This window comes from Palaemon carinicauda, chromosome 35 (assembly GCF_036898095.1).
Source record: "Palaemon carinicauda isolate YSFRI2023 chromosome 35, ASM3689809v2, whole genome shotgun sequence".
In the NCBI taxonomy this organism is placed as follows: Eukaryota; Metazoa; Arthropoda; class Malacostraca; order Decapoda; family Palaemonidae; genus Palaemon; species Palaemon carinicauda.
Genome location: NC_090759.1, coordinates 48,321,997 through 48,344,390, shown reverse-complemented (window position 1 = coordinate 48,344,390; position 22,394 = coordinate 48,321,997). Strand labels below are relative to the sequence as shown.

The 22,394-nt window shown below is 39.4% G+C and overlaps 1 protein-coding gene across 2 annotated transcripts in view; it reads right to left on the bottom strand.

Moving 5' to 3' along the window:
• Positions 1-206: 206 nt before the first annotated feature.
• Positions 207-22,394, bottom strand: part of Schip1 (Schwannomin interacting protein 1) — a 544,486-nt gene continuing 522,298 nt past the window's right edge. For both annotated transcript variants that reach the window (XM_068358979.1, XM_068358978.1), the window contains 6 exons: positions 15,102-15,213; positions 14,771-14,901; positions 11,462-11,677; positions 11,043-11,154; positions 10,361-10,460; positions 207-3,414 (listed from right to left, as the gene is read on the bottom strand). In XM_068358979.1, the coding sequence (XP_068215080.1) occupies positions 3,279-3,414; positions 10,361-10,460; positions 11,043-11,154; positions 11,462-11,677; positions 14,771-14,901; positions 15,102-15,213 (807 nt within the window). In that variant the 3' untranslated portion in view covers positions 207-3,278. The remainder of the gene's footprint in view (positions 3,415-10,360; positions 10,461-11,042; positions 11,155-11,461; positions 11,678-14,770; positions 14,902-15,101; positions 15,214-22,394) is intronic.

The following is a 22,394-nucleotide window of genomic DNA, read 5'->3' as shown; positions in this document are numbered from 1 at the left end:
TTACAATAACTGAAATTTTCATGTCATGAGCAATGCTCAGATCTATATATCTTGAAACCCTTTTTCAGGTTTTAACACCCAAACAATTACTCTATGGGTCATTTTAATAGAATTGGGTATAGGCATTTCAGACCTGTTACAATGGTTCTACTTCCTTACGTAATGCAAAATGCAAGAGAATACAGGATAAATAACCATTAGTGAGATATTTGTGTGGAATTTTATTTGAAACATATGTACAGTACAGCATTCAATTTAGCAAACAATTCAGATATCATAAAAGCTTTACCAGCACATGGGGTACTCGGGATCTAAACAGAAAACTTGAGACTTTAATATAAGCTACCATCGTAAATTTTTCTTTAATTCAATTATAGGTCAAAAATACAATTCGAATAGTCCTTTTCCCCAAAATGGTTAATGACTTCAGCCAAGATAAATATACCAACAGACTTTTAAATCTTTCTTCTTCAGTTATATAACTTCCATGTGAAGAGATTGATTTGATATGAAAACAATAAACAGCCAATTCAACTGTAGTAACTGTAAGCCCCTTTTTACATTATTTATCTACAAGAGAATTATGATAAGTGTGCACCTTTAGAATAATTTCGAGGAAAATTCTTAAACATACATAACCTAAAACACCACTGCAATGAGTGAGTCCCGATTATAATTACCTAGAGAGACTTTGTGCTGTGGAACACTTAAAGCCTTCATCTTCCAAGGTTCAACCGAGAAATAATGCAAACGCTGAAACACTGTCTACTTGTACTCTCTGTGGAAGACTGGGCTACTGATAAACAACTTTTCAACAGACAATATTTCATATTGGCATTGATACCAGGTTAACATCAATGAACATGGAAAGTCATAATACACAATACTTCAACAGAACAAAACTAAATTTCAATTTGAATTTAAGGAACAATTCACAATTCATATAAATTGTAGAGTGCTACACAGTTAAAATAAAGTTGTAATTACTTTCATTTTGTAGCCTACAAGAGATTACAGTCTAAGGAGGATTTTCAAGCCTTTGAAGTGATGATAAAATCCTTGGAAAGATGCCAGGCCACACAACAGTTTCCTACTGCACTGATGAAGGGACTATGTATCTAAAGGTTGTATGCTATGTTATACATCTTGGATTCATGCACCTAATTATGAGGAGTGTGAATTGACCCTCATCCTTAAACAAGCACATCTAATATATGATCTGCCAACAAGGAATGCAAGAAAGACTCCCATGAAAACTTCTGTAACCTCAACATTATTACATTGATTTATGAGGAGTTTGTTTTATTATTGGGATTATTCACAAATGCAAAATGAAAGAAAAGTCTAGCTGCAAACCATATATATTATATATATATATATATACTATTCATTAAGTTAAACCACAACTTATAACCAATTCAACATATAATCCCATGCATGAAGATCCATTTTGTAACTCTATGAAAGAAAGGTTTCGATTTTCCCCATGAGCTACAAAATCAAATCCACTTACACCTCTGTGCCTACAGCATTATAAGTACTGTACAGCTTAAAAGCTAGACATACTGCAGTTGTATTAGGATCTGAAAGCGATCTTTAAACATGGATTAACATGTTGGCCAGGGTCATATTTGCACAGTAAGAAAAGATAAATATATTTATAACTCTGCATATAATATTCACACTTGTCCCTTCAATTGATTAAATCCTATAGTCACCTGCAACTCCTCTCGCTGCTGAGATACTAAGTTTCGCTTAAGATATAATTACAGTAAATGGACAGATACAGGCATTAAGATACCTTTGGATCACAGACACACAAACATACATACACACGTAAGTAATTTAGAGATATTACCAAAGTAAGACATCTCGTTGAGAAAATTATGTTGTTCATACAAATGAATCAACAATTATGAAAATGCTCCAATGTTCTATCCTTCTGCAAAGGTCAGGTCGCTAACAGGAATGAAATAGCAATCTCAAGTAAAAAATGGAAAGAGAGAAGATCAAGTCTTCAAATGATTTAAGATTTATTTCAAGAAAGTTCTCAAGATATAAAGGCAAGTGTTGGGAACTTCCTGACAAAAACTTTCGTGTGACTTACCCTCATTTTATGCCTTAATACCACTCAGGAGCTCTTTGATCGCTACCGTTATAACTAAATAAAATTAAAACTTTTTTATCAAATAAATTGAAGTTATCAGGTAAATATAAGCTTAATCACAAATTTTCCTTACAATTATCAACTAAATTTAAAACTTGAAAAAAAAAAGTTTGAACAAAATACAATTATTTTTTACTATGCAGAAATCCAAAATTATGGAAAAGAAATGATTGATAATAACTAATACAGAAAATAATTCTAATTGCCTGTGCTCTGAAGATTTAACCATATCACAATAATGCCACAAAAATATACAGCAGTTTTATTCAAAAGCTCCAAATAAGAATAAAGCAAATAACCCCAATTCCATGCCAAAAGTACCAAGATACTTTTAATTCAAAATACCCCTTTATGTGAATAATGAAGTAAAATTTACATTTTATAGGTATTAGAAAAAAATCCACTTCACAATGCAAGGTGGATTAATGTGAATTAGTCTTCTTACTTGAAACAGTTTACACAAGTTTTAGAACTAGATCACTGTTTTTTAAAACTTGCCCAACCTGACAGCTACCTGCATATTTCAGAAATAAGCATTTCATATAATCATGTAAATAAATGATACATACACTCATCTCTCATTTATGAACAGGAAAAAAAAATTATCACATCCACCCTAGACCTACAGCATCCTTCATGATTATCAGAGTACAGAATTCGTTAGGATAAAACGAACAGTAAAATTGTTTCTATGTGGAATTCACAGAATTTTCACAACAATTCATTTGCAGTTTCAGACACTTTGTTCATAGGAGGAGTCATTTCTGCTACAATAACTTAACTGTATGGATGAATAGTCTATGATGTAAATCCATGTATATGAATCTTTTGCACATACTACAGTACTGTATTTATATAATGTGTATAACAATACAGAAGTTCAAATTCAGCACTAATGTACTGCATATAAATTGAGATAATACAACTGAGATATGTCAGTCATACAATCCCATAGAAATAATTTGCAAATGCAAGACTTCTCTATAAAGACCCTGTAAATCAACACTGAAGAATTCATATAGATTCAGAAAATAAAAGACATAAATTTTGTAATACTAACCATCACTATCTTAGAACCCCTGCTTCTCAGATTTCTTTCACTTTATCCTTATCACTTCTTAACTATACTTTTTAATCTTGAATTGGATTTGGATCTTGACGGTGGAGTTGACAGCGTTGACAATGGAGTAATTTTAGGGGGTTCTTGGCCTTCAATGGGCTCTCGTAAACTTAGTTCCTTTGCACCACTAGAGGAAAAGAGGTCCAATATTAGAATACAGTTGAATAAAATACTAATAAAAAATGGCCCTTCATTTGTAAACTATTAACAGAGCTGTTAAAAGCAGGTTGATAAAGATTACAGAGACTGCTTTCAACTTAATGTTGGGCAAAGCTTTTGAATACTAGGCCACCTAATATTTCTAGAAATGTAAGTACTATACAGTGAATTGGGGTATTTTTAAATTTTCCAGTACTGTATATCCTCTCCAGAATTGGGGAACATTTTAAATGTCTGCAAAATATGATAAGTTGCTCAATTATTTTCAACTTCACTATTGACTGTCAAAGGGGGTAGCAGGAAAAATCTGCTTTCAATAAGATGAAAACTGGTGCATAGGTTGGAAAAGACCAATGAGAAATGACAAAAAGCAATGTAACTGGGCTCAATGTATAGTGTAAAGAGTTACACAAGCAGTGTACTCTGCAAAATGAGTAGCCCACTACAAAGTAACGTCCTGATTAACTCCCATAAAAAAAATTGCTAACTACTCTAAATGCTTTAGTAATCCATTGGTGACCTTACTGATTTTCATTATTACTAATTTGATGAAGTTTAACCTAATTACAGCCTTCTAGAACTTTAATTTCAGTGAAAATCTAACTAAGATGAATTTAGAAAGTATGAAAGCTAGGTAACTGAAGGCAAATTGATGAAAAGAGAAAGGCAGCAACTCGGTTGATAAACGACAATATTATTGAATAAGGACTGTATTAGTTTCATCAAATTTTGGCCATATGGTCTGGAGACGGGGCTAGGTAGAACATTCAATGCCAAAAGACAACTGGGGGACCCTTGTAATTGCACTAAAATATAAAAGTAAAAAAGGAATTGAACAATAAGATGAAAGAAAAGAACAGAGGTAGAGTAGAAGATTAAAAAGGGGATACAGATATGGGGATTAAGGGACATTGCATAGACCCTTTAGTAATGCCTATAAAGCACTAATACCCTACTGAAAGTTATTGGTTGTACACAGGACTTTACATAAATCTCTCCTTCACTAGAAACTATATCCTCAAGCCTTGTTTATAAAGGAGCATTCAGATTCTAATTTTTTCTTACTTTTATAGTAATAGGCCATAAACATTGGTTGCCTGTTTGGACTTGCAGATGGTTGAGGCAGGCATTGGACCTTAAAAGGTCTCAAGTAACTTAAAAAGTTTCAAGTGTATAATTTATGAAAAATACAAATTACTTTAAAAATCTGTAATTTGTTCTATGTGTAATACAAACTATCAACCTTTAATAGGAGACTCATCCCAAGGAGGGAGGAAATCCCCTACCCAAGGATATGTCGAGGTACTTTAGTCTAGTAGAGGAGAGGAAATGGCAGGGTACTTTAGTCCTGTAGAGGAGGGGCAATGTCAAGGTACTATAGTCCTGTAGAGGGGAAATGTTAAGGTACTCGACTCCTGTAGAGGAGGGAAAACGTCAAGGTACTCTAGTCCTGTAGAGGAGGGAAAATGTCAAGGTACTCTAGTCCTGTAGAGGAGAGGAAATGTCAAGGTACTTTAGTCCAGTAGAGGAGGGGAAATGTCAAGGTACTATAGTCCTGTAGTCATGTAGAGGAAAGGAAATGTCAAGGTACAGTACTTTAGTCCTGTAGAGGAGGGGAAATGTCAAGGTACTTTAGTCCTGTAGAGGGGAAATGTCAAGGTACTCTAGTCCTGTAGAGGAGGGGAAGTGTCAAGATACTTTAGTCCTGTAGAGGAGGGGAAATGTCAAGGTACTTTAGTCCTGTAGAGCAAAGAAATTCATGACTCGGCAAGAAGATATCACAGTTGTTAGGCTAGATCCCTACCAGAGACTGGTACGAGGTAACTGAAGAATCTATATTCCTAAGGACATAAAAACCAAACATATGGACATTATATGAGAAATGAGAGTACATACATTCCATCCATCCTCCCCTTGAACAAGAGGATAGAGAAAATATTTCAATGCAAACCAAATTATAATGAAAAGTTACCGATTGCATAGCTTGCCTGCATCTAGCGTCCAGTCCAGTAACATAACTGCATAACTGCTGCGCCCCCAAGAGGTGAAGAAAGGAAAAACAGCCCAATTTGCTTACCTTTCATTCCTAAGACTTGTATCGCAACTGCAGCCTTAAATGAAATGCTTCTTGTTCCATACAGGAGCAAGGCTTGCTACACAACCTGTTGAGCAGCTACTACAGGTCCAAGACTAACAGTATCCTGAGATTTCGGGGTAAACTCCCAAAGGTAATAGGTGGTGAAGGCTATCTGGTGCTTCCAGATTCCTGTCTTCTGCACTTGAGCCATGTACATTCTTCTTGAGGGCTAGGGTAGAGTCGAAACCCTTGACTTCGTGAGTCCGAACAAGAGATTATTTGTCAGTAGACTTACTGGAAGAATTGCAAGCACGCTTGAAGGTGTTGCCAAGCTGGAATAAGACTGTATTCTTGGATATTGGCTTGGCAACCTTTTCTGTGCTGAGGAACAGCCTCTGGTGCTCTGGTCTGAAGCACTGAGTTCTTGAGGCAGCAACATCATAGGACATAGAAGCAGGTCATCCTGATTGCTACTCGTGCCTTGGGGGGGGGGGGGGAATATATCACTCGATCCTGGATTATGGGGTTCTGGATGTTGGCCACAAATTCCAGGACAAACGTAAAGGAGACCTCCTTCTATCCATCAGAATGACCTGTGGTATATTTGTCACTGTAAAGTAACAAGGTTGCCACTGAGCTATGGTACCTCTGCAGATGGGACTGACAGAGAAGACTGGACCACTGAGGTAGTTCTCATGGTACCTTGACGAGGAGCATCAGCAAATCTGGAACCATTCAGTGTATGGCCCTTAGGGAACCGAAAACCATACAGCTACTTGGGAGCCTGAAGTCGTTGTTTGGTCAGAAACGGTTGGGCTACCTCCCTGAGTCTGTTGATGCAATCTTCAGATGGAAAGATTCTTGCCACTGCCATTTCTATCAACATTCCCAAGTACGCTAGCCTTCTCTTCGGGAGGAAACTACTTCTTCCGATTGACTGATCCTCAGATCGTGACAAAAGAAAAGAAACTTCTCTTGATCCTGGAGCACCGGCCTCCTCGAAAACTACAGGATCAGCCAATCATTGAAATACCTTAGAAGAAGACGATAATCCTTTTCAAGTGGGCCTAAGCTGAGACTAGGGTGAACACATTGCAGTAAACAGTCTGAAGCACAAGGCCTTGAACTGGTAAAAAAACTCCCTCGAAGATGACCTGATGGTACATTCTGCTGAATCAAAGCATATGTATTTGACAGTGTAGGTCCTTAAAATCCACAGAAACATGAAGTCTTCCTTTTTCCTTCCTGACAGCTGTACAAACAGTGTAGACTTCTCCATAAGGAACAGCTGACTGTAAAGCCAGGCAACTCATCTTGAAATAAATTCTAGAATGTTCATGTGTCCATCATTGCTGCCACTTCTTCCCCAATTGGCAGAGCCTTAGGCAATGTTAGAGATTATGTCTAAAATGTCACTAGAGCGAATAAGGGGAGGGGGAGGGGGAGGGCTGGTGAAAGGAAGGTGGTATCTGTCCCAGAGAACTTCTACCACCCCACTTTCAGTTCTGTGTCTCTGCCATGTTGCCCTATGGCTCGAAAGACATACCTCACTATCGGCAGCTGGAGGAATACATCGCCAACCTCAATATCCCCTCCTCCCTTCATAGCACAGCTGGGTTGAGATCAAAAGGGGCAACATTGTCTCTTCCTTTCTTTGAGGTGGAAGGAACTGGAGTAGTACAGTAGATTGAGATCTTGAAGTCACTATCAGCTTCCTCAGCATGGACTTAGCTGGTGGTTGACTTAAAGAAGCCTTGGGAGTGGTTTACTTCGAAGGGCCTGTGTCCCTAAAAGTCACACTCGTTGGATTAGGGAGTCATGATTCTCTTTCCCCCACTAATCAACAGTGGCCTCAATGTCCTTAAGTGAGATGCTCACCCTTGACTCTAGCACCGGTCTGTTCCTACTGAAGAGAGCCACACCTTATCCAACCTCTGTTGAAATGGGAGGTAACTGCATCCTTTCACATGGGGACCCCATTTGCCCACTGGTTTGCTGACTGAAGCTCAGGAAAGTCACTGCCAATGCGACAGAGAGTAAGAGATCCGTGTATTTCTTCTTTTCTTTGGCATTACACAAATCTTGAGACAGAGAGATACCTCACCGCACCTGACCAGTGGTCTATCCACAACATTGCTTGGAAGCTTGGCAGGGCATGAAAATTACCAGGACAAGAACAAGGTGCTCTTATACTCGAGTCTCTCTGCATTGCTCCCTGGTGTCAGTGCTGCAACTGATGGATCAATCAGACGAGGCAACTCTGCGACTCCCTTCAGAATGTAGAACCTACACTGTTGAAAGAAAGGTGGTAGCAAAATCTTGTTCAGCGCAACTGGATCATAAAACTTACTTTACACCAGCAATCTGAGAATCCACTCTTTTCAGCATGACTCCGCCAGGAGAAGACCATAGTAGTTCTAAACCGGGGCGCGATCCTCGAAGAGAACCGAATTGAAGATCAATAGCCATCATCTCACCCCTGATGGGCCCTATGGAAGTCTCACCAAGGTGCGGGTAATAACCTTAACAAAGATAGATTCTTATCTCAGAATTCTCTTGTCTCTGCTGCTGGTACCAAACCTGAATCAGGTGCAGAGGGGTCAACAATTTCCTAAATCTCCTCCCCCCCATACCAGGGGGCAGAACTCAACACAAGTCACTATCAGTTCTTCTGTTCCTTTAGAATACTCGCGCACCAGACTGAGCATAGTTCCAGGATAGTATTCTGCAGCAGAGGAAGGAATTGAAGATCATTATCTTGAATCTGATGGCAAGCTTACCGAGGACACTTTCCATGACTGCCTACACTTATTATTATTACTAGCTAAGCTATAACCCTAGTTGGAAGAGAGGTCTGGTGGGATTCATGCTGACATGACAAATCATCACAGCGACCTCAGGAGAAATGAGGTATCAACTGTTACAGGTCCTCAAAATGCTTGCATGCGAGAAGATCCCGTCGGGAGACAGGATCCCATTGCACACGTGGGTCACCAGAGTAGTGATTAGTCCCACCCCAAGAATCCCCATGACTCGGACCGATCGCTGCACTAAGGACGATCTCGGTTGCTTGATGAATTAAGGTGCAGAGGAAGGCGATGTGACTTCAGTCAGTGACGAGAAAGAACAAGTGACTAAGGGTCAGGATCTTCCTTGAAGCTTTAAATCGGGTCTCGGGAAGTAGAAGCAAGACACGTCCTGTAATTCTATGACCAAGATTGGGCAGTCTTCAGCTGATGAGGCCTGACGCGAGATGTCTCAGTAGTTGGTGACCGTTCAAATACGTAAATGAATCATTCCATGACAGGGTGTAAGGAGACAGCCAAGTAGACAGTTGCGAGGAGGCAGAGTGTAGAGACCTGAAGTGTGGCCATCAAGTGCAAGGACCTTTACATGAGGAGATCAGTAGCAAGGAGACCTGTTACCTGTTGATAGTGCTTGTGGTGATCATGCATGAGGAGAAGGTGGGCAACAAGAACTACAGTGTACCATTACATCAGCGTGAAGATGGTTCTTGTCGGTCGGATGAATGAGAAGAAAGATCAAAGGTTTCTTCTCCCCCTTTTGCAGATCTTTTCTGGGCAGCTTTCAATTAATGAGCAGAGTCACCTTAGCATCTTGGGAGCATCCTGGGCCAACAGAGGGACAAGGGCGGGCACCTAGGTCCTGACCAGCAATAGTACTTGGTCAGCCTTTCCCAGGGTGGGTCAGGGTTTGATACTGTGTTACTTCTCCCACGAAACCATGAAGAGGTATCGGTCGATATCTTGAGAGACTTTGTACAATTGGTCATTCTGTGCTTGGGTGACCTCTTCTTCATCAGGGTGACAGATGATGAAGGAGGCACAAGAACAAGAGAGGAGATAGGGAAGGTGAGGGCGTGTGCTTCGTTTTACACTTGTCACTTCACCCAAGTCAAGGGTTACCGAGCTGTTGGCGACCTCTGCAGCAGGTGAAGAAGCAGGCAATAACTTGATGAAGGGCCCCACATCATGTTGCTTCGCCGCAGAAGGGCAGGAGACTTCTTAATTTGGTAGCAGCTAGCACTTCAAAGTATTATCTCTGCAAATGGAGCACCATCGCTACCTAGGTAAGGCTAAAACTTACCTATATCCATACCAAACCCTTGCAAGATCATCAACAAGCAGCAGAGCAACACAAGAACTTAGAAGCATATTTCCTTTACTGGGGGAATAGAACACTCCCAACTCTTTCAAAGTACTCTTGAAGGGCAAGGAGTTTCTCTTCTAATGAATTTCTACAAATACGAAGAGATGCAGCATGCAATAAAAATTATCGATGACAATTTTGTAAATGATATTCGACTAACTTTATGAAAGCTAATTTATGCTTTGCTAAGGCATTGCAAAGTCAGGAAATAAGGACCCAGCCTCAGAGGAACGCAAAGTAAATATAGCAGGCTTAGATCCCGAAGATGGGAAGGAGCTATAAATTTTCTTTGGCATCTCTTATACTTCTATTTCTTTGAAAACTCCACTGACTGCAAGGGAGGACATGCCCTGTGCACTTTGCAGCAAAAATAATTTTTTACCCTGTTAAAATTTAACAGTTGTTACAGCCTCACTTTAGTCACACTCCTATTAAAGGACGGTGGTCTGTATTATGTGTAGGAACAAATTTATAACAGGATTTCAATTTTACCTCTCCTTATAAATGGGATTTAGAAGTCTGTGAGCTAAGAAATGTAATGATATTGTCATAATGTTCACAATTCAGCAGTAGTTACCTATAGCCATTAAACAAAGGAACAAACACAATGTGAATGATGATGATTAACAACCTCTTTGGAGGATATACTTTACTGAAATATACTTACATATGTTTAGTCAGATCCTCAATATCCACCAACATTGAATCTTGTTCCATGTGTAGATCATCTCGTTCCATCAGGTAAGTCACCAATTCTTCATTTAAACCTGGAATTAAATCTTTCAATTTACCTAGAACAATATGCTTCAATTCCCAGTACCCAAAACATCAGAATTGTCATAGAATTCTTGGCAGTGTGATTATATCACATATCATGCCTTGACTACCACGCACTGTTGCAAATAAGCTTGGGAAAGTAATGTTGATCAAATACGAGTAAGGTAAGAACACAGTATCTTTTCCAAGCAACAATATCTTTACTAACTTCTAACAAGAAATACCCTTTCAAAAGATCTTTACACTTATAACTTATGAAAATAAGATAGGCAGGCCCTTTATGATTAAACAAACAACACATGTTCACAGTATAATTGGCAATGTTGACTACTCATTCTTAAATACCGTACAAATGCAACCGAATACTGAATTATTACAACTACAGTACTTGATAAATATCTAAACTAGTTTTCTAGTAAAAAATTGTACATGACAATTGAGTATCTGACTTCAATTTGAAGAGGTTATAAGGGGTATCTTACTTGCACAGTGTGAATAAAGCAGCACTAACTTGAGAGCATTTTTTTTATATGTAAACAGGTACTAAGAGGACAATTTGTTAATGCACTTACTTTCTATTTGTGTATGGAGGTCATTAACAATTACTTGCAGTTGGGCAACATTCATGTCTGTAAGAATCTGTCGGCTGATTCGACGTTTGCTATCAGGGAATGGAACGCCAATCTGTAAAGGATTACAAAACCTGGTTAACAAATATAAACTTCATAACCCTTTACTTCTGTTACACTATTAAGATATGAAGGACAGTAACAGATGGTTAAAATCAAGTCAGCCCTTTTGTACACACAGTACTGTACTCTATTCATATATAATTTACATTAAGTGAACATTTAATGTTTCTAAGAATAAATTTTCATAAAACTCACAAAGTATTTTACTCATCCAAATCAGGTTTAAAGGGGTCTCTGAAGGGCTATAACAATAGTGTACTGTATTGTACTTTGTGTACTGCAACTATAAATAAGCATACCTTATTGAAACTCTCCCGGACAATCTCGGAAATTGGTGATTTATTTTTAGACTGCTTTTCGATTTCCATTTGCATCCGGGCCATTTCTTTAGCCTGGGCTAATGCCATGCGAGCCTCTGCTTGTAGCTGTGCTTGGCGTGCAAAAAAGTCAACAGGAGCATCTCTGTCAGTTTCTGACTGTGCTGCTCTAGTTCTCGTTGGCTGTGGTGTTGATGACTGTAACAGTAAAGTAGAACATTAATGCAGGCTAATGTAATAGGAAAGAACAAGGGTTATAATGCAAAATGATTTATTATATGAAAAGCTACTTAGTACTGTACTATATATTAATGGAAGCTGATTGTTAAATGAAAAATCACAAATCTTAAAAGTAATTTGTATTTTTCCTAATGATAAAAACCCGAGCCCTTTAATAGGAGGTTGATTCAAGCACAACTGGAACTCTACAGTTGAAACCTATAACGGGGTGTTGGCAGTAGACTGTAATTACTGTTACATTGAACAGTCACTTTGAATGCCTCTGGGACTTTCGGGCAAGTTGAAGACCTTTTAAATTTGTAATTTGTAGAATACAAACCTTCGTCCTTTAATGGGAGACTCATCTTTAGGTAGGAGTAAGTCCCTATTACCAATCTGGCTGGCTAAAGTCCAGTGATCACTAACCTCAGACCTGATAAGGTGCAGAGAATAGCATTATTGACACCTCGCAAACTAGGGTTAAAAGTACCGGTAGGCTCACGCCCTGAGAAACTAAGGCTATTAAAAAAATCTCTTTTCTAGACTATTAAGTCTGGCAAGTAAGACATAAACAATTTGATGTGTTTGCCTTTACAAATCCATCCTCCCCCACATTAGAAGGATGGTGGAATGAACACTTCTATTCCACAGCAATAGAAAAGCTGCTAGCTAAAGGCGAGGATTACCTGTATTTACGTTCGGCCAGCTACATAAAATTCCAACAGCTACCCCAACGGAGAGGCAGAACATAAAAAAAGGGCCTGAATCTCACTTTCGACCTAACATTACTTTGTAACCACTATCTTAGACGTGATACTTTTGGTCCAGTAAAAGAGCTAGAGTTGCTACACCAGTTGCTGAGTAACAATCACAGGCCAGAGTGAAAACATCCAAAGACCTGTGAGTGCATTCCCAAAAATAATTTGCAGTAAAGATGGTTTGAGGCTTCCATGCTCCAGTCCATACGCCAGTATTTAAAGCTTGAGCAACAGAGATTTTTCTGAAAGGGTAGAGTAGCACCAACTCCTCTGATTTCATGGGCACGCACCCTAAACTTATGTTGCGCCTATTCGACTGTGGTCTAGGTCCAGGGAACCAGAGAATCTCTTAGCCGCTGTCTTCAAATTCTTACTCTCCCTCCCTCCCCTTTTAACACATCTGAAAGGGAGAACAGGTATATTCTGATACTCTTGTATGAACAACACTTTCAGGAGAGACTGGATACAAAGGTGGTAGTATGAAGGAGAAATACTCCAAAGAGTAAGCCTTTTTAAAAGACAGACTAGAGAAAAATTTGACTAGTGATAGCCACAATACAAGAAATACCTGAAGCTTAGAAGAGTGAGAGCCCGGAATACGACGAGGATTGGGCAATGCTTGAGACTTCTGGACCATAAAGTCCTCATCCAATCCCTTCACCTGAGATCGAGTGTGCTTGGAGGCATAAACAGTCATTCGTACCGGAGTAGTTTCCTTCCATTCAGAAAAAGTAATTAAAAGTGGGCCGAGTGCGTGCAGCTATCGCATGCTTACACACGTCTTTATCATCTATCCCTTATCCATCTAAAAAAGAGAATAAGAGAGCATGCTAGGATGAGTGCTTCAAATGAGCATGCCTGTCATCATTGATAGTTTTGCAATTGTTGAAACCATGCACGTAAATGCAATCGTGTGTTTGGGAGACATAAGGAAATCTCTTCTCTTGAGGAGTGTGCTAAAAGAGACACTTATGAATCCACGGGATCCCGCTGATATCTGTCACTGTACATGCTAGTGTTTAGCGTGCTAGTATGGGAGGCGAGCTGTTGTTGCAAGAGTGCTAAGCACAGAAAAGGTTTGGCGAGGCAGGGTTTTCCGATTTAGTTAGAGAAGAAAGCAGGTGTTCATGAGTTAAAGATGAATTAGTCAAAACCCTTGAGGAAACTCAAAGACATGTTACTCGCGTAGGGGAGACCCTGTGCCGCTCTGAAGATATACAAGAGTGAGTGCACATATCATAAGTAGAACAACTACTCTATGTCTTCCGAGAAGGAGGACTTGTCCCTCCCAACATCGTCTTCTTCGTAGAATTAGTAGACAGTTGGTCAATCAGAGAAGTCTGTCCAAGGACAGAACATCAGCTGGCAGCTTGGGTTCAGGCTCAATTCCAAGGTCATAAGGCGCTAAAGCATTATTCTCCTTAGAGGGATTAACCAATAAAGCTAACTTCTCTTGGGAAGGAGTATCCTGTAACCCCAGGGAAGTGAAAGGCGTAGCACAGCATCATCAACTGGACAAGACTGAAATTTGTGAAGTCTCCTCTCAAGGGTGAGGCTTGCCTGTTTTACTAAGGTAATCAGACAAGTCTCCCGGCCTTGAGACTTGTCCAAGAGGGATTAAGCAATAAGGCTAACTTTTCTGGGGAAGGAGTATCCTATAACCCCAGAGAAGTGAAAGGCGTAGCACAGCATCATCCATTGAACAAGACTGAAATTTGTGGTCTCCATAAGAGACTGAAAGGTAAGGGTAAGAGGGCGGAGAACCGGGTTTGAAGGATGAGGTTTAGCAGAGTTCTTCGACCTCGAAGATGAGCCCAAGGAAGAAGAATAAAGCTTAGCTGCCTTCTTCTGCCTACTGCCATACACCTGCCACTTGGAGGGTGACCATTCTCTATACTTCTCACAGGGGAATTCAAGTGACACACATGGCAGCTGCACGAAGTGTACAATATATGAGGATCTACCTTCCTGCCACTCATACAAGTGCCTCACTGTCCCAACACTCCTAGGTAGGTCTGCATGTCCATCTTCGGCATGGTCAAGATTACTAACACACTATTCTGAATCGAAGTGACTGGTCAGCGTACTTGTAAAAGGGTTGGAGCTTCTCCATAATCAGTCAGGAGGCTGGTAATTATCAGCTACAGCCGACACCTCTTAACCGCAGAGTTTCAGCTGCTCTTGAATCACTATGCTATTAAAAAACAAAGTTTGTATTCGCGTAGGAACAAATCAAATTTCATAGATTTATTTAAAGATTACTTTTGAAATAAATGTTGTATTACCAGCAAAATTAGCTATGGTAAGTCCTTACCTTACTGTTCACGGATGTTGTAGATACACGATCTGTTTCCACTTCGCGATCTTGCGTACTCTCTGTGTCTGAACACTGACTTTCACAATCGCTGGCTGTCTCATTCATAAAACATATCTGAAGATTCATGCCTGTTGAAATCAAGTCATGTTAATAAAAAACTGAAATTTTCTATGAATACATTTGCACCAAGTGGCTTTATTTTTAGAGTTTGTATGAATTACAGTACATAGTACTGTATAGTATATCTTGTTTTCTCAATTGGGAATACAGTACAGTAAATACTGTGAGCCAAATGGCCAAACAAAGAGAGGCCATATTTTCCACTTACCACTCTGAAGGCGAGAGTGAAGTGAGGGCTTTCGATGTGGCCGTTCCATAAACTGGTCATCGTCCACACCCATAGCGAGTTTACGCCGTATTTCCTCTCGATCATTACGACGCTGGAAAAATTACAATACAGTCTTTTAATGCATTACATTATTTCATGACTAAACACTCCTTTTATACATTTCATCCAAAATAAGTAATTTTAAGTGTAAAAAACTCTGAACATGAGCACTTTGGCTTTGCACTTTAAAGCACCAATTTAAAAGTCAATACTGATAAATAGAGTACAGTACTGTACACACTTAAGTAATTTTGTATAATAAAAAAAAAAAAAAGAGGTATTTAATACTGTAACCTCACAGTACTGTAAAAGGTAAACTTAAATTATCATTTGAAAGAACTTTACCAACTAGATATATTTTACTATTCCAGTAATTACAGTAGTACAGGTACCTCGGTTCACAAGCGACTGAATACGAGCAAATTGGTATAAAACTATAAAATTTAAATGGATTTACGAATATTGTATTAGTGCACGACCAAAAATTTCCCTCCATGTATCAATAAAATAAAGGGTGGGTCCTTGGTCCTTTTTTATCCCCATTTTCTTAAAGAAGAAGGGACAGACAAAAGCAGTTACATATTTTGAAGAAGGGGGAAATGGTCAAAAGATTTTGAAGAAGAAAAATTAAAAATGACCGTGTTAGGGTAATTATGATTTGAGGCTCAGAAGAAATGTGCCCATACAGGTAGGGTATTACCCAGTTGATAAGACCAGCTAACAAAAAGTACAGTGGAAGCCTATGTGATTGATGACACTGTGGCATCAATTCAGCACAAAGGTGCTGAATCATGAGAAATGAGGCAGATTCCCTTAACAGTTTCACATGAGACCAGGAGGGAGTGTTACCATGTAGTAACATTTTCATCTAATTTCAATGCCAGTTAAATTTCTTTTACCTTTCAGGTATTTCTTTTTCCTTGGGAATAATTAATTTATATTAATTTCTGATGTTAGGGATTATAAATTGTTCAATAATTACCGTTACAAACCTTTGAAAATAAGTGCACATGTGCATTTACGGATGTGAATTTTCTTTATTTCTATGGGAAAAATTGTTTTAGGATACAAGCATTTTAGTTTGCAAAGTTGCTCCTAGACTGAATTAAACTCATAAACCGAGGTATCACTGTACCAAAGTAAATCCATACAGTATATGGGCTTTGTATCTGAATACATTTAGTATTCCCTCAATATATCAGATGCTTCAGTGGTTTGATATACAGTATACCAACAAATTATAAGTAAAAGACTCTACAGTATAGCCAGTTTTAAAAGTTAAAAATAGACCTATACAACAGCCAATAGTAACTCAATAAAACTACTATTTATCATTGAATTTTGAAAATTTAATCTTCAAAATATCTCGATTCTAAACAAGTTGCCCAGCATACAAAAGCACCATCGTCAAGTGGTTAAGTAAAGAATTCTACAATGAGAGATATGAGGAGCTGAAAAGCTACTGAACTGCAGTCTACTCAGGGGAATACCAATAGATTGTTGTCATTCCTACATATTGTACTATTGTTAAAACTACCAATCTATTTCAGATTGAAAATGTGGTATTACATCCATTAAGTAAAATTACGTAACTTGAAACCAAATTAAGTAAAAACCAAAAAAGCACCGTCTTAACACATGCAATTTAACAACCCTTAAGAAAAATCTTTCTTCCACCTCAGCTGACGAAAACTTACTCTTGGCATAAATTTACAATATAATTACCCGCTGAGGATGGTTATAAAAGGTATCTTCAGGTTTCTCATCATAATCTTCAGACTGAATGACCCGAATAAATTTCTCCACTATATCTTCTTCCTCCCCATTATCAGAACGCGATCTCCAGCTTTTACGATAATTAAGGACTGGCCAGCCCAATTGTTCGAGTATGGTTGGAGGGGGACATTTCTGCTCGATTGTCTTTTCGTCGCTAGCTTCATTGCTATTATCATTCCAAATATACTTAGAAACCTTAGTTGACTGCGACTTTAAAGAACTAATGACTTGAGTGGACACTTTGGCTGTCTGGGATTTTAAGGAATTGAGACTGACAGAAGAAAGACTCAAACCATAAGGTAACTTTGCTGCTAAAGAAGTTGGCTCTCCATAAATATCCTCAGCTTCTTTAGTCTTTTGTGTTTTCAACTGGTTCATGAAGCTTCCCAACATTCTTTGGTGATAAATTAATTCAACTTTCTTCTAGACCATTAATCCACTAGTAAATGATCAAGACAAATTGTTTCAAAATGAAATATGTAAATACAATAAAACACCAAACACTTTTTTTACATCTCAAAAAGCAATTTATGTTAATTCATTAAGACACACTGAATAAACAAATCATATTGCTCTACCAAACTGACATTGAAATTCCTTGTTTGTCAACATCATGACTATAATGAGATAATATTGCAATGTGCAGAATTTATATCAAATAAACTTACAATGCCTCCAATAATCACACTTTCATCTAAGAAAACCATTATTCAGTAATAACCACTCGCCAAAACAGTTTGCCTCACTATTCTATGATTAATATACTGGCTCCTACAACTTCCAAAGATGAAATAAATTCTTCATACACAAATAATAAAAAATCATGAATACTTAACGAGAAAGAAATTGAATGGACGCTTTTGCGTATGGGCCAAGCAACTTCATTTCTTCTTTTGATAAGCAGAAATACTTGTGAATAAGAACTAACATATTTATTTGATACTCTTGAGATACAAAGCTTTTTGCAGAGATGCTGATACCAATTGCCAAGAATAAACATGAAAATTCTGAGATATAGCATATCAATGCTCACAATGTACACTCATTTCTTATTTAACAAACTAGGTTATAAACTTGACTAATAAAGTGACCGTATAGTGGCCACAATTTACACAGGAGAATGTAATGTCAAGTTAAACTGAATTAGCTGTATGAAATAGATGGTAAGAAAGAATGGGATGATCCCGTTTCACTACTATATGGGCCGAGATCTTTGCCAGCCTACTCCTAGCTCATGAACTTTCAAGCAAGGAAATTCATATACTTGTCCTTAAATTGTTTAAGGCTATGGTATGGACTATGACATTAATGGAAGTGTATGAAAAATATTTATGGGAATGAAGAGACTCAAGTAAGGACCAAATTCATCATGAATATGTAGGACTAATTGGGAAAATGAATTGCTTTATGGGTATAATGTATTAGCCTACTAAATACTCGTAATTGAAAAAACCTATTGATAAAGTCAAATCTTCATGGTGAGTGAAGAAATAAAAAAACTCAATAATAGAATTTAACTAGTACTGTACTGTACAATACACCAATTTTCTAATAAAAATTTCTTTTAATTGTAAAGAATACCCGATGTGAAATATCTAGATCCAAATCCTTGCAAGAGTTGTAAAATGGAGGTGCTGAACATCATCTTTCCCACCGTTATCCGTACATTTAGGGGTCGGCTGCCTGATGTGCATTTTCTAATGCCTTCTATCAAAAGCATTCTCTTCGACCAAATATCTTCTCTCCAGATCATTTTTCACCTTATCTTGCCATCTAAATCTTTACCTCTCAATCTTCTCCCTCCCTTACAGGTTCCTCATGAGCTCTCCTCACGTCCTCCCCACCATCCATCCTCAACACGTGACCACACCATTTCAGTCGTGACACTCTTATCACATCTGTAATCTTTACTATGCCTGCCATTCTTCATATTTCATAATTATCCAATCTTTCATGCAGTGATATTTCCATAATCCACCTCGGTATTCTCATCACTGTTCTCTTAAGCTTAGCTTCCTCTTTGAGCCCTCATTTCTGATCCATACATCAACACTGGTCTTATTACTGTGCTATATATTTGACTTTTAGCTTGATTGGCATTTTCTTATCACATAACCCTAGTGCTAACTCCCTACACTTCCCCCAAGCTGCTTTTATCCTATCCTATTTTCAACTTCAGCCTCACATCCTCCATCCTGACATACAGTAGACCCCATATATGACAAATTCAGAGGTAGTTTGTATTTTTCCTAACAATATAAACCTTAGCTATTTATAGGGGTATTACTTTCGGCAAAGCTGAAAGGACGAGCCATTAAAATTTAGCGAGGGTTAACTACCCATCCCGCTAGTTAGCTGGGGGTAGGGGGTAGCCTACTACCCCTCCCACTTGTACACCTGTGATTGCACTCACTTTGCTTGGAGATAGGACTTCAAGGGGGACAGAGTTGGCGGGCAAGTACTGTATATAAAAATTGCTAAGGTTTGTATCGTTAGGAAAAATACAAACTACAGTACCTCTGAATTTGTAAAAATACAAAATTACCTCTGAATTTGTCATTTGTTCCGTATCTGGAATACAGTACAAATCAATGTCTCTGGCAATCTGGCCTTGCCCGGGTACTCCCTATTGTGGAGAGTTTGTGCTACAATAAGGAGACCCTAACACCTCACTAAACCTGCTAAGCATGGTCAACGGCCTACTCAAGTTGTGTGTGGTGATAAACTAGCAGTGTGACTGTCCAGGTAAACGTTATTCCGAGTCTTGTAGGGAATAACTGAAGAGACCAAGACATTCCAAATACCACCTCAACAGGGTATGGGGACGCAACAGTATTGGAACAATAATAGGTTACACAAGGGAGCGATGGCTAACCAGCAGAGATTTGAGGCCAGCTTGTGCAGAGGTTCCAGGATGCTGATTTCCCCGAGTGAGGTGAGGATGAAGAAAGGAAAAGAGCCAGACATTCCTTTTCCTTCACTTAGACTAAAACTCGGGTAATCAATGCCCTCGACCTTCTGCTACTTGTCCAATAAGGAGCTTGAGGTACTAAACCAGCTGTTGTGCAGCTACCACAGGATCGATAGAGAACCTATCGAGGTTCTTGTGGGTCATGACTTGCAAGCGGTGAATGTCGTTAGTCTTTTCCACACACCCACTTGTAATACCTGCGTCACGGAGTAGTTCTTTTAGAAGGCCAGGGACGTAGCAAAGCTCCTGACATCATGTGCTCTGGGACGACAAGTTGGAGGAGGGTCAGGATTCGGGGCAAAGTCAATGACTTTGTAAATCCATGCCGAGATTGTGTTCTTCATGACCCTCCACTTGGTTCTGCCCGTGCTTACGAAGAGCAAGGACACTCTATGGCGAACTGCTGCTGTTCTCTTGAGGTAGTGACTCAAACACCTTACTGGGCATAGTAACAGATGATCTGGGTCGTCAGTTACAGAGCGGAGACTCGTTATCTGGAAGGATTTGAACCTAAGATCCAAAACCCCCGGATTCTGAGTCTTCGCAACAAACTCAGGGACGAAGCTGAAGCTTACCTCTCTCCATCCCCTTGAATGGGCGATGTCATAAGAGAGACTATGAAGTTAGCTTACTTATTTGGCTGATACTAAGGTGAGTAGGAACACTGTCTTCCAAGTCAGGTGGCGACCTGTTGACTGGCGTAAGGGTTCATACAGGGGTCTCTTTAGAAACCCAAGAACTCGAACGACGTTCCATGGGGGGAGGTCTCACTTCCGACTGAAGAAGGGTAAGTTCATAACTTCGTATGAGGAGGGAAAGTTCTAGCGATGAGGAATTGTCCATTCCTTACAGTTTAAAACGAGACTCAAGGCTGAGCGATAGCCTTCAACCGCTAAAACTGAAGGACGCATTTCTTCCTGCAAATACACGAGAAACTCCGTTATTGATGGAATAGTGGCATCGAGTAGATTGAGACCCCTTCCCCGACACCAACCACAGAAGACATTCCACTTAGCCTGGTAGACTGAGGCTGAAGATTTTCGCAGACATCCAGACATCCTTTTTGCAACTTGTTAAGAAAATCTTCTCTGTGTGAGGTGATGCTGGATAGTCTCCAGGCGTGAAGACGTAGCGAAGCTACTGCCTTGTGGTAGATGTTGTCATGTGGTTGTCTGAGTAGATTGTGTCGTGGAGGAAGTTCTCTTGGGAGCTCCATCAGGAGCAGCAGAAGGGCCGGGAACCATTCCGCATGATGCCATAGCGGAACTATGAGGGTCATTGAAAGATTGACTGATGTTCTTGTTGGCAGAAGATGGAGAAGCAGACGCAGTCGCAGGAGTAGCTGGCAGAGCAGCCAATGAGCTCTCCAACACCATGACGTCAACGATGGATAAGAGGTCGACACCTAAAGCTGATGCATGCTGAAGGTCAGCACCCCGGTGCAGAAACCGCAGCAGCGCCTCCTTGAAAGGTTCACCGGGCAAACCCAACGACCGCCAGAGCTGAAAAAGAAGAGAAAGAGAAACAGCCCGTTGGTGGAGGCAGCACCGTCTCTTGAGGACCAAGGTTGGCCAGGTGTTAATTAGGAGCATCAGATGCTGCTTCTGCTTTGAAGCACCCTTTGAAGGGGAAGACTCCCGCTAGGACTTCTTCTTCTGCTTACGCCCATACCTTTCCCACTGGGAGGAAGACCACTTCCGACAATCACTTCACTTATTATCTTCGTCGCAGCACTGTACTCTGCAGACAGGGCAAAGGCTGTGGGGATTCGTTTCCACAGCAGACATAAACTTCCCACTTGTGCAGCCTTTAATTCCCGAACAAGTCCTCATAGCCGTAGGAGAACACAGCACACACATGCATAAACTGAAAGAAAATGCTAAAAAGTGATTAATGGTAGTCCAAAAGTTGGAATTTTGGGTCGTCATTTCAGCTTCGCCGCAAGTAATACCCCTATAAATAGCGTTAGTTTGTATTCCAATTACGGAACAAACCTAAATTTTTCTACATGTTTTATAACTGAGCCTCTACTTTCATGTATGGCAATCCTTTCCCTACCTTTCTTACTGCAACATAATCTCAGTTTTATCCACATTAACCCTAAAGCAACCCCTCTCCAAACACTCCTGTCACCCTACAACCATTCTCTGTAAGTCATCCTCATTTTCAGCAGTAATACCACAATCATCTACTTACAACAACTCCCACAACTCTTCAATTCCGATCTCTTCACTTATCACATCCAAGACCAACACAAATAAAAATGGGCTTAATGCTGACCCCTGGTATGATTATCCAACACTAAGTTTAAAAGTGTCTATTACCTCAACTGATGTTATTACTTTCGTCCTTGCCAACCATTCTAACCAACCTCTCAAGGACTTTCCTCTTATTCAAGTACCAAAACATAATTTATCTTAGTATTCTATCATAAGACTTCAGTAGATCTACAAAAGCACAGAAGAGCTTTTGGTTTGCCTTTAGCC